The sequence below is a fragment of the Leptopilina heterotoma genome, unplaced genomic scaffold (genome assembly GCF_015476425.1).
Source record: "Leptopilina heterotoma isolate Lh14 unplaced genomic scaffold, ASM1547642v1 Lhet_294, whole genome shotgun sequence".
NCBI classification, from domain to species: Eukaryota; Metazoa; Arthropoda; class Insecta; order Hymenoptera; family Figitidae; genus Leptopilina; species Leptopilina heterotoma.
In genome coordinates, this window is record NW_025110999.1 from 699,890 (window position 1) to 712,906 (window position 13,017).

Here is a 13,017-nt window from a genome sequence, read left to right on the forward strand (position 1 = left end):
AATATCTCACCAAATAAAATATTTAGCACGAAAAATCGAAAAAACAAAAAGTAACCATACCAATCGTTGAAAACGTGTAGAGTTTGGAGTTAGAAACTGAAATTACACGAAATATTATATTGATAAAAATAAAAATGTTGCCAAATAAAAATAAATACGATAAATGAAAATAGATAAAAATAATCGAATCAATAAAATTGGAAATTATCTTGAAGAGTAAATAAAAATAAATGAAAATAAATAAAAATATTTACTTCATTTAATTTTGATCAACAATTTTTAACATTAAATAGAAAGTAAAACAACATAAAAAGAATAAATAAAATTATGAAAAATATACCAAGAGAAAGGAAATAATCCATTATTAACAAAAATTAATAAATTAAAGAAGAACAAGGCAAAATAAATTAAAACTTAAATATTTTCAATATAAGAAATATTTCTTTCATTCGAACGTTCAAAGCTTGTGGATACACCCAGAGAAAAATATTATTTAAACCAAATATATTTTATTTGAGTTAAATAAACGTATATTTGTCTCAGAACCAACTAGACTTTTTATTTCTTTTAAATAAAAATTTTATTCGACACAAATAAAACATATATTTGAGATAAATAAAATTTTATTTAAACCAAATAAAATTTATTTCAAACAAATAAAAAGTCTAGTTGGTTCTGAGACAAATATACCATTTCTCTGGGTGTAGAATAGTATTTAACTTTAAACTTACAAATTTATTTATTAATTTATATTTTACTGAAAACTATTAATAACATTTATTATGAAATTAATAATTTAATTGTCATTCGAAGCAAATAGAATTTCTATAGAGAAAGAATGGAGGAAAAAAAGAATTCAAATCCCAAACAGGATTCTAAATTTCCGATAAGGTTCGCGATTCAAAGCGCCTTTCGACACCCTCCTAATATCCCTAAGCAACGCCTGAGAACTTTGCGCTCTGAACACGGTGAGTGTCACCGTGCGCACACGATGTTTTAAGGTTTTAAAAAGGGCGACTTTAGTATATACTTGGTCTGATAAAAGAGCGAGAGAAGACGAGTGCTTTGAAATATTAAGTGACTGATGGATGAGGCTCCGATGGGAAAAGGAGAGAAAAATTTGTGAGACAGTGAGAGTGAGGGAGAGAAAATAGTAAAAGAAAAAAGAAGGGAGTAAGAAAATTCGAGCCTCTCTTTTTTATTCAGGCTTTCCCGCCTTCTGATGTCCCTCCATTTCTTTGAAATCGCAATCCCCATGCATGAATATCTTCCAAGGACTTTCGAAACTTCCTAATTAGAATCTTATCGTATGTCAGAAAATCTCTCTTTCTCTTTCTCTCAGGGTTTCAATTTCTTTGACGACTTGCTATATATATATACACTTCCTAAAAATGCAAATAAAATTGATGGATTGGGGTTTGTCCTCTCGTAGTTTTTAAATTAAGAAAAGTAAATTTAGAAAATGATTTCAATTTTTAGATTAAAAATGGGAATTTTATTACTTGAAATTTATTTGATAAAGAATGATCAATAGTACATTAGGGAATTGGTTTTTTTTTCTAATTATAAAGTAGTTAAAATATTAAATTATATTTTAAATTTTAATTCGATTATTATTAGTTTTATTTTTTGGAATTTTTGTACACTTTCGAGTGTTTTGTACTTTCACATGGTACATATTTTTACAGGGTTCCTACAGAATCTGGAAATCATGGAAGTGGTATGGAATTTTGAAAAGGGTTCTGGAAATCAGGAAAATCCAGAAAAAGGCCTGGAATTTTTAAAAGTTTCTAAATTTTTCCTGTTTTCTATTTTTTCTCTTGAATAGAAATTCAAATAATAATAAAGCTAAATTCGGATTTTTGAATTTTTGGTAATTTTCGATAATTTTAGATTTTTTGCCAAAGAGTCGAGACTATTAAATAAGTAAAGTATTTTCCAAGAGCACAAAAATAATGATGCTAAATCCTATAAAAGAGAGAAAAAAATGTTCAATTTTAAGAAATTCGGATTTTTGAATTTTTGATAATTTTCGATAATTTTAGTTTTTTTACCAAAGGGTCGAGACTATAAAATAAGTAAAGTATTTTCCAAGAGCACAAAAATAATGAAGCTAAATCCCATAAAAGAGAGGAAAAAATGTTGAATTTTAAGAAATTCGGTTTTTTGAATTTTTGATAATTTTCGATAATTTTAAATTTTTTACCAAAGAGTCGAGACAATTAAATAAGTAAAGTATTTTCCAAGAGCACAAAAATAATGAAGCTAAATCCCATAAAAGAGAGGAAAAAAAGTTGAATTTTAAGAAATTCGGTTTTTTGAATTTTTGATAATTTTCGATAATTTTAAATTTTTTACCAAAGAGTCGAGACAATTAAATAAGTAAAGTATTTTCCAGGAGCACAAACATAATGAAGCTAAATCCCATAAAAGAGAGGAAAAATGTTCAATTTTAAGAAATTCGGTTTTTTGAATTTTTGATAATTTTCGATAATTTTAAATTTTTTACCAAAGGGTCGAGACAATTAAATAAGTAAAGTATTTTCCAATAGCACAAAAATAATGAAGCTAAATCCCATAAAATAGAGGAAAAAATGGTCAATTTTAAGAAATTCGGATTTTTGATAATTTTCGATAATTTTAGATTTTTTACCAAAGAGTCGAGACTATTAAATAAGTAAAGTATTTTCCAAGAGCACAAAAATAATGAAGCTAAATCCCATAAAAGAGAGGAAAAAATGTTGAATTTTAAGAAATTCGGTTTTTTGAATTTTTGATAATTTTCGATAATTTTAAATTTTTTCCAAAGAGTCGAGACAATTAAATAAGTAAAGTATTTTCTAAGAGCACAAAAATAATGAAGCTAAATCCCATAAAAGAGAGGAAAAAAAGTTGAATTTTAAGAAATTCGGTTTTTTGAATTTTTGATAATTTTCGATAATTTTAAATTTTTTCCAAAGAGTCGAGACAATTAAATAAGTAAAGTATTTTCCAATAGCACAAAAATAATGAAGCTAAATCCCATAAAAGAGAGGAAAAAATGTTGAATTTTAAGAAATTCGGTTTTTCAAATTTTTGATAATTTTAGATTTTTTACCAAAGGGTGGTAACTATTAATTAAGTTAAGTGTTTTTGAAGAGCCCAAAAATAATGAAGGTAAATACTATCATAGAGAAGAAAAACTGTTGAATTTTTGATAAATTTTGATAATTTTAGAATTTTTACCAATGGGTGGAGACTATTAAATAAGTAAAGTGTTTTTAAAGAGCCCAAAATTAATGAAATTAGATTTAAAATTCCACTGGAATTTCGTAAAAATTTGACCTGGAAATCATGGAAAAGGTATGGAATTTTAAATGCGGATTTCTGTAGGATTTTAGAATTACAATTTTACAATCTTCAATTGAATTTATTAATTTTCTAATTGAAAGTATAACAATTTTTTACCTGATAATTAAAAAAATTGTTACATAATTTATTTTAATAGTCTTTTTTATGTTAGTTGTTTAAATTAAGTTTTTAAATTAATTTTTTACATTATTTGTTTAAATTAATTATTTAAATTATTTGTTTAAATTAATTTTTAAAATTACTTGTTTAAATTAATTTTTTAAATTACTTGTTTAAATTAATTTTTTAAATTAGTTTTTAAAATTAATTTTTTAAATTAGTTTTTTAAACTGTTATTTTGAATTAATTTTTTAAATAGTTTTGTATTTAGTTTCTAAATTAATCTTTTAGTTAATTTTTTAAATTTCTGATTGGATTTTTTTAAATAATTTTTTTCATTTAATTTTTTAAATAATTTTTGAATTAGTTTATAAATTAATTTTTCTAGTTAATTTTTTAAAATTTCTTATAAGATTTTTTAAATTAATTTAATTAATTTTAATTGTTGTTTTAAAAAAAAATTAATTCAATTTATAATTAATTAATACTATTAATACTACTATTATTATCATTATTATTATTACTATTATTATTATTATTATTATTATTATTATTATTATTATTATTATTATTAAAATTATTTTTATTATTATAATAATTATTAATATTATTAACTTGAATTTAAATTGAAAATATCTCGTTTTCAAAAATTTTCGATTCGATATATCGAACTTGCGACTGGCGGCCAACTTCACTGCACTGCAGTATACCGCCAAAAGTTGGCCAAAGTGACCGCGTTTTTTTACTTTTTAAGGAAAAAAATATCAGTAATTATGGTAATTATTGTCGTAAATAGTATAAATATACCAGAAATAACTATTCATGGAGGCTAAATGTATCTTCTGTTGTTTAAAAGTGAATATTTTGAGTACGTAGTGTGAATTATTGGTTTAAAACCTGACGTCCAATGTTTGTAAACAGGTAACATTGTTTTCTATACTTTTTTCCATTGTTATTCTTTTATTAGACAAATTTCATTGTTTTTCATTCAAAGATAGCTTACATTTAGTTATTTCGGTTATTTCTATTAAGAATATGACATTATTAAGAAGTTACGCGCAACAAAAGACTTGAATTTTTCGAAATTAATTTTGCGTGTATAAACATAACCTAAAAATACACTATTTTTGTAAATTAACAAGAATATGGATTTAAAATTTGTTTTAAATCAACTAAATATTGAAAATTGTTATTGAAATAGCATTATTTAAAATTTTTGCATTTACTATTTAGTGAAAGTTTAAAAGTGAGGTTAGTTTTTTAATAATTGCGGTAATGTTAGTATAAAAATAATAGTTTAATGCCTTTTGAAGTCTGGAAAAACTCTGAAAATTGTACTTTTCCATTGTGTTGTACAAAGAAAGGTATAAATAATTAATTTAATTTACAATTAATTCAAAATAATTCTTCAGAATTTTTGGAAAAAGTATATAAATCATCAGTGAAAAATAAAAAGAAAAAAATTTTGTTTTGAAAGACATTTCTTCGGTTTCGAAATATTTCTTTATATTTAAAAATAAAAAAAAACATTTTTCTAATTTTACTTATTTAAATGAAAAAGGTTTTTTTTAATTTAAATTTGAAATTTAATCAAATTTTAGAGTCGCAGATGCATAATTTATTTCGTTGAGACGCATTGACTCGAAATTGAAATTTAAACAAATGTTTTGTTTTGAAGGAAATTTTTTTTCTCTTATCGTAGGAGATAAAAAAATTTCAAATGTATGTGTGTATAAATGTATATAAAATTCAAGTGTGTTATAATTCTCGCAGGTAACTTTTTGAACGGTTTATTGGACATAACGAAGGTGCACGACAGATAGATCGTTATCAGACGTGTTATCTGAAAATATTCCTCATTGCTAGTCCAAGTCTGTAACGAGTGCCGTTTCACGCACGATCGCTCATTTTTATACAACACATATATACATATATATAACATAAAGTCGATAACGATCACAAGTTTCAAATCGAAATATTCAGTTTTGGATCGTCTTGTGCAGAAAGAAGAATATTACATCTTTATAGCTCGAGGGTGCAAGTTCAATTCCATTTTTCGTCAATATATAGATATATATTTTTCAAGAGAGGTGCGCGCGTGTAAACGAAGTGATATTCTAGGCGCGAGCACGTTCGTTAGTCGATCGTTGTGGATAAAAACTATCCACGGTTAGTTACACCGTTCCGCGTTTCCAATCAGGAGAAACCCTGGAAAGAATGAGGATCTCGAATCTGGAGACGGAAGCAAGGATAACCAAGGTCCTGAACCTGCATCTACGTTTTATTCATTCTTTTTTTTTTTTTTTTTTTGAAAAAAATACATGAAAAATAAAACATCATCGCGGATTATATACGTAGGAGTGAAATTGAAGATGAAAGATTGATCAAGATTACGGCAAATGCTCTACAATTTTCAATTTCTAGATATCTTGAAATTCTGCATATTATTCCATGAGTATTTGAATCGAAATCGATGATGATATATTACATGTGATTCCAATTTGAGAGAATTTATTTTTTTGCAAATTAATTCAGGCGTTTTAAAGTGTTAATGTGTACAGGCCTCGGGTTAAAAAGACTTTTTCGACTTTTTCCAATATAATTTCAAAATATGCGATAATTTCGATTTTTCTTCCACATATTGCATCAAAACATCAGTTTTTGGTATAAAATGCTATACTTTTTGTTAAACTTTGAAAATATTGAAAAATTTAAACTGTTCATGAATTTTCTTTTTCACGTTATAAACCTAAAAAAAATCATAAAGAGCTACAGATGCAATTTTTTCAAATTTACAATTGAATTTTTATATTCAAGTAATTCAATTCTCGAAGAACTTTCGGAAAATTATAAGAAATATGTAATAAATTTAGAGAAGAAACTGTTAGATTCAAATTTATGAAAAATAATATGAATTTTGAAAGAGTTCTGATTAAAATTTTTAGAAACAAATGAATTTCAAGATTCTGAACAATTCAGTTTTCAAATACCTGATTCCAATTAAAATTTCTTTAAAATGAGATAAATCTTTGAATATATGTGGAAAATTAACGAATCAAAATTTTGTTAAATTAAATTGAGAAAATTTGATTCTTAAAGAACTTTTACAAAAATTTCAAAAATATTTGAGTTGGAGAAGAATTTTAATTAAAAGTAATTTTTATCTAAAATTCTTTTGTAAATCAATTATTTAATCCAGAAAAGAGTTGATTTTTTAAGAAGTTACAGGAGAAATTTTTAGAAATAATTAAATTATACAAAAGGCTTTAACTGTAAATTTTTGAAAATTTCAATTAATAAAGAAATTTAATTATATTTAACAGTAATTGAATAGAAAAAAATTATTAAACTTTTGCATAATTTTAGTTGAAAATTCTAGAAAATTATGAATTTTGAAAGAATTACAGTTGAATTTTTTAGAAGTAGTGAAATTAAAATTTTTTAAATTTTATAACGGGAAAAAGGAAATTCAACAGCAGTTTAATAATTTAATTTAGTAATTTGTTTAATAATTTCAAAAAGAATATATTTCTATAGTATTTAAATATTCACTTAACAAAATTTTGGAAGTTTTGAATAATTGAATTCAGAAAACTTACAAAAATTACGTTTTTGGAAAATTTTAATTAAAATTTTTTGAAGTAATTAAATTAATTAAACTCCCGAAAGTAATTAATTGAAAAATTGTTTTAAAAAAATTGTAAATTTCGTTAAATTTTATTAATATTGAAACGAATTTTATATTTTGGAGAATTTTATTACAATTTTTGTTAAATAATCTTGTTTCTAAAGAGAAATGTGAAAAAGTTTGAAAAAATATTTTGAAATAATTGTATTTTAAAAAAAACTTAGATTTGAAGTTATCGGAATAAGGAAAAATGTTCAAAGCTATTCTGGAAATCAGAAAAAAGTCAGGGAAATACAGAATAACATTTTTGTGACAATACCGAATAAGAGAAACGACTTTTTCGACATTTTTCCTATTTTGAATAAAATGACTTTTTTTTCATTCTTAAAGTTGATCCGAGGCCTGTGTATTATTTAAAGAAATTTCTAGACTTGTCTGCCGATAATAACTAAATATCATCGCCTTGGCATTAGAATTTAAAATTAGAAATAATCTTATTTTTTCAAGTGATTGTGAATGAGTTGTGGATAAGATTATAGATACAGAGCTTATCAGTCAAAGATAGCAATTGATTAAAAACGCAGGAATTGATATAGATTGTCTCTGAATGTTTATGTGTTTAAGGTAAAATTTCTCTCTGAAATTAGAATTTCACTTTCTTGTGTTCACTTATTTTCATTAAAGAGCAGTGAATGATTTTCTCGTATGAATTGAAAATTTTTGCTTTCCTCTTTTTTTCTGGCTTGGAATTGGTGAAGGAAGTCAAATTCTGAAACTTAAAGTCGACTGCAGCAATAAACATAAAGAGAATGCGTTTGACTCGCGATCCAACATGCCTTAGGAATTCGAAGTGCTCCACGTATAGTGGCCCAAACATCCTCAGTATTTCCTTTATACAGAAAGCATAAACTCTCTGTTTACAAACAGCAATATCCGTTAGATTAAATAAAAAAATGTCCAGTGGAAGGTATTCTATTTTCTATTTGTATAAACATCATTTTCTGTAGAAGTGTATTTGAGAAAAAAAATATCCTTCATTTTATTCAATTTATTGGGACAAAATTGATTTTAAATCCCGTTGGTTAACAAAAATATTGTCCTCGTTTTTTTGTTGTATACCGTTAATTTGTTTTTGTCATATTATAATTTATGTAACGGAATTATTTAGCTGTATACACACAGTTTTCAACTTATTTGGTTATTGGTACTCAAGGTTAATCTGGAAAAAAATTACCTTTTGTTCTTTTTGTTTGATATCGAATATTTCGAAGTTCTTTTGTCTTTGATAAAAAGAGTTATATAAAACTCAAGGAAACGACAATTTAATTTTGTTTATTCCTCTTACTGGGTATTAGTATTCACGTGGAAATATTTTTGGTTATCGTTTTAGACAAATTCGCACTGAACTTTATTAAATATGCAAAATGGAAAATTCTGTAAATTTAAATCTGTAATTTATTTTTATTTTTGAAAATTAATTGAAATTTGTTCGATTTTCGAAATTCATTGTTTGTTAATTGTTCTTGTTTTTGTTTTAGTGATCTAAAGTGTTTATATCCTGTAAAAGAGAGGAAAGTAAAAGAGCAAACTACGTAAAGCACGAGCACGTCACAGAAGTCGCCACTAATGACGCAAAGAGGAATGCTGTCTTTCACGTCGGTAGCCATTTGTAATTCCCAAAGAAAAAGTAGAGAAAAAGCGGAATCAAAGTGTGATGATGGGGCCTGGCCATCCACAATTAGTGACACACGCTGGCAGCCATAATTAAAATCCTTGACTCAGGCTTATATTCTCCCCCCTCTCTCTCTTTCTATATATATACCGTCACATTTCAAGCCTTTTCCTCTCCTTCGTTCCGCTTTTATAAATTCTCTTTCTCGCACTTGGAGAAACTAATCGAGCCAACTGCCACTTGGATTTTTTTGCACCTTTGCGATCTCCGCAAATACTCCCCGTGGACTTTAGGTCGATTTACGGACATCGGCATGTCTAACCCTTGTCGAAAGGTTCTTACCAAACGTAATTGCAGTATATCGCAAAAGTGATAGATGCCCATTGAAATTCTTTAGATCGGACGCACGAGGCTTGAATTAATGTCGAGAATCAACAACGAGAAGGAAAGAGAGTGAGAAAGAGAAGGGGTCTCTTTAACACGTTCCAAACAACATTGTCTCATACCGCATTGGAGAAAGAGAGAGAGAGAGAGACTCTCTTATTTCTCACTGTTCTCTTATCCAGGTGTGGATTTCAGTGTCAACACCTATTCCTCTAATAGGGAACTTGTCTGATGACTTTTTACACTCAAACCACGTCTTCGAATTAAACTGCCAAGCTGATTGCTTATCTGATGATTTATCTCTTTGACTCACAATGCGAAAAAAAACATCCCTTCGCTCTTGATAAAAAAAAGAAAATTTCAAAATTTCCCATTGTTTCGATTTTTAATTCCTATTTAAATAATTCAGTTTTGTTAATACAAAACTGAATTATTTAAATAGTAATTAAAAATCGAAATGATTCTTAATTCCTTGAGAATGAATGAAATTGGATCGAAACTTAATTAATATCACGCGGTAGCCCTGGAGGCTTCTGCACCCGAGACTAAATGACTTTTCAAGTTCCTCGATGCACCTGGACCAACTGTGTTAATTGTTCACCGACTCTCATTTCTCTTGTTCATCATTTGCTCTCTCTCTCTCTCTCTTTTTTCTCTCTTGCTTTTTTCAAATAGTAATCACGAGAAAAGGAGAATCTGAATTGAAAATCGGGGAAGAGAGAGAGAGAGCAACAAGTGTCCTCGTTACGAGCGCAAAAGCATTCCTAATTATCCTTTTGCCCCTTATAGAGATGACGAAGAATCAGACAAAAACCACCTTGATTACATTTTCGTGTAATGTCATCGTTAACCATTAGGCCACCCACAAATTGGATCGATGCTTTATTACGTTCTAATTGCTCTTCATTATCCGCTCTGAAACCAAAGGTCTCCCAAATGACGCTTTGCGTAATTTAGCAGATGTTTACTATGTACTTCCAAACGAAAAAATCAAACTTCCGGAAATAATTACATTTAATTGAGATTTATTTCATTTATTTCTTTTCATTTACAGAATAAATTAATTAATTAAATGTAATGTATTTAATATATCGATTAATTAATAATAATTATAATATAATAACAATAATATTATTTATTCAATAATTATTATTTAATAGTAATAATTGAAATAAGCATTCAGTAAATTTTAATAGTAAAGTTGATAATATTGATCGCCTCGAGTCAAAAACCTGACTCGGGGAGAAACGAGTAATATTATTTAATTTAAGAAATTAACAAAATTTTGATTATGGAAATTGATTTAATTTGTTGTTAATTTCCCTCAGGGAAAAAATGAACTGAAGACTAATTTTTTTTCGCTTTTATTTTTCAGTGGTACACAATCGATAGCAGTAAATTTCGAGAGGATATATTGAAATTATGGATTCCTTTAGGATCGGGACAGGAGAAAAATCAACCAGACCAAGCTGCCCAAGAATTTCTTTCGAGGTCCATTGAAAGATCTAATTCTCTCCTTCTACAAGCATGGCACTATCTGGCCCGTTCCATCTTGTCTTCTTTCATCAGTCGAACTTCTATCAATGGGTGAGTTTTTTCCCCTTTTTTTGTTTTCGAATTCTGACAAACGCAAATTTTTTCGCAAGTCTAAATTTATATATTCTTCAGCATTTAATTTGGACAAATTTATTATCTTAACTTATCTATTCAGTTTATTATAAATGAAATTAAATGAAATTAATTATGAAACAGTTTGAAATGTGCAGGCCTCGGATTGTGTGAATTTTGGGACTTTTTGCGATAATTGCAAAAAAGGCGAATTTTTTCGACTTATTTAGAAAAAATGCGAATTTTTCTACTTTCCTGTTTCTTAGAAATTGCAACAAATTACATAAAATACCACTTTTTTGGTATATAATACTTGTTTCAATTTTTTTCAAAATAATTAAATTATTGAAATATATAATTAAAAATTTATCAAATAATTGAAAATTGTAAAACTTTATTGAAGCATTGTTTTCTTTTCAAGTATTTCATTGCAATTTTGTTTAAATCAATTTTCAAAATCAATTTTTGAAGAATTTTAATTGCAAATTTTGAAAATAATTCAATTTTTTATAAATTTTAATGAACAATCTTGCAATGAAAATTTAAAAATAAAAATGAATGGAAATTAGCTTCAAAAAATTTTTTTTTAACATTTTTTTTTAAGAAATTCAATTATTTTGAATACTTTCAATTGCATGAAGAAAATTGTGTATTTTACAAAATTCAAATATTTAGAAAAAAAATAATTCAATTAAAAAGTTTTAAAAAATCTAACTTTATAAAATTATTTGTTACAATTTTTTAATTTAAAATTCTTGAAAAAATTGATTAGTTTTTGAAGTTTTCAAAAATTCTTTTAAAGAAATTCAATTATTTTCGAAAAATTACATTACAGTATTTTTAAAAAACTAATTCTTAGAATTATTTTATTATAATTTTTTAAAAATTTAAAAAAAAATAAACTAAAATTTTTAAAAACCTTTTTTTTAGACTTATTATTAAAATTTTTGAGAATTTATATATTTTCAAATTTATAATTAAAATGTTTTAAAAACTTAATAATTTTGGTATATTTTTCAAAAATTCCTTTAAAAAATTTAATTATTTTTAAACAAAGTAGAATAAAATTTCTTTAAAATCTATTTTTGTAGACTTATCATTAACATTTTTTGAATAATCTAGTATTTTGTAATTTATTTGTAACCAAAATTTTTCAAAAACTTAATAATTTTGTAAAATATTTTCTAAAAATTCTTCTGGAAAATTCAATTATTTTCAAAAAATCTTATTAAAAAATAAATTTCAATTATTTTTAAAGAAATTTACTAACTATATATAAATTATTTGAAAATATTTCAGTTTTACATGGAGAGGAAATAAATAATATAAATTTTGTAAAAATATTTTACAATTTAGGGAGAAAATACGACAAAGTGAAATTTTGATACAAAAAATACTAAACTTAGAAATTATGAGAAATTTATTAAAGTTAAAAATTAATTAATTTAATTAATATTCTTAATATTTGATATTTAATTATACTAAAGTTATCATAATTTTTTTTTTAATTTAGTATTTTTTTATATCAAAATTTCACTTTGTCGTATTTTCTCCCTAATTTGTAAAATATCTTTAGAACATTTAATAATTATTTTCTCTTTGTGTATATAAATTTAAAAATCTATTAACTTTAAAAAATTATTTTAACATTTATTTTCTCTCCGTGTTTACAATTTAAAAATTTATTAACTTTTAAAAATTATTTTAAAGTATTTAAAAAAAATTGTTTTCAAAATATTTTTGGTTATAATTTTTAGAAATAATTAAATTTCAGAAGGTTTAAAATTTTTAAAATTCAAATTCCTGTGCAAAAATAAATAACTATTTATTTAACAAAATTATTGGAGTTTTAAATAATTGAATTTCTAAATCAGTAAAGAGTCAGAGAAATAAAAAATTAAATTTTCGTGACAACACTGAATGAAAAAAGATTTCTTTCTATCTTTTTTTTTTTTTGTCTTTTATCGACTAAAGCGACTTTTTTTGCACCTCAAAGTCGATTCGAGGCCTGAATGTGAAAATATGTTGCACTTCAGGGAATAAAATCGGTTTCAGGAGGAACTTTTAAATCAGTTTAAGTTTAAGACTAATTACCATTGTACGCTATTGAAAATGATTTAAATTATGCGAAATATTCTAGGATCATGAAAAAGAGAGGGAGAGAGAAAGAGAGAGAGAGATAAAGACAACTCGCAACAAAGTTTAAGTTTTAGAAGGTAAATCGAGTTAAGAGAAAAAAGGGGTGCGAGGTCCCAGGAAGCCGAGATCGTTTGTG

General features: G+C 25.3%; 1 protein-coding gene across 2 annotated transcripts in view; it reads left to right on the forward strand.

The window, feature by feature from the left end:
* The window catches only part of LOC122504388 (protein-L-histidine N-pros-methyltransferase), a 51,799-nt gene that overhangs the window by 1,728 nt on the left and 37,054 nt on the right, over positions 1–13,017 (forward strand). Inside the window, exons 1-2 of one of the 2 annotated variants that reach the window (XM_043615484.1) lie at positions 5,322–5,709; positions 10,510–10,721. In XM_043615484.1, the coding sequence (XP_043471419.1) occupies positions 5,668–5,709; positions 10,510–10,721 (254 nt within the window). In that variant the 5' untranslated portion in view covers positions 5,322–5,667. Of the gene's footprint in view, positions 1–5,321; positions 5,710–10,509; positions 10,722–13,017 lie in introns of those variants that run through there. The other variant, XM_043615483.1, reaches the window with a different exon arrangement.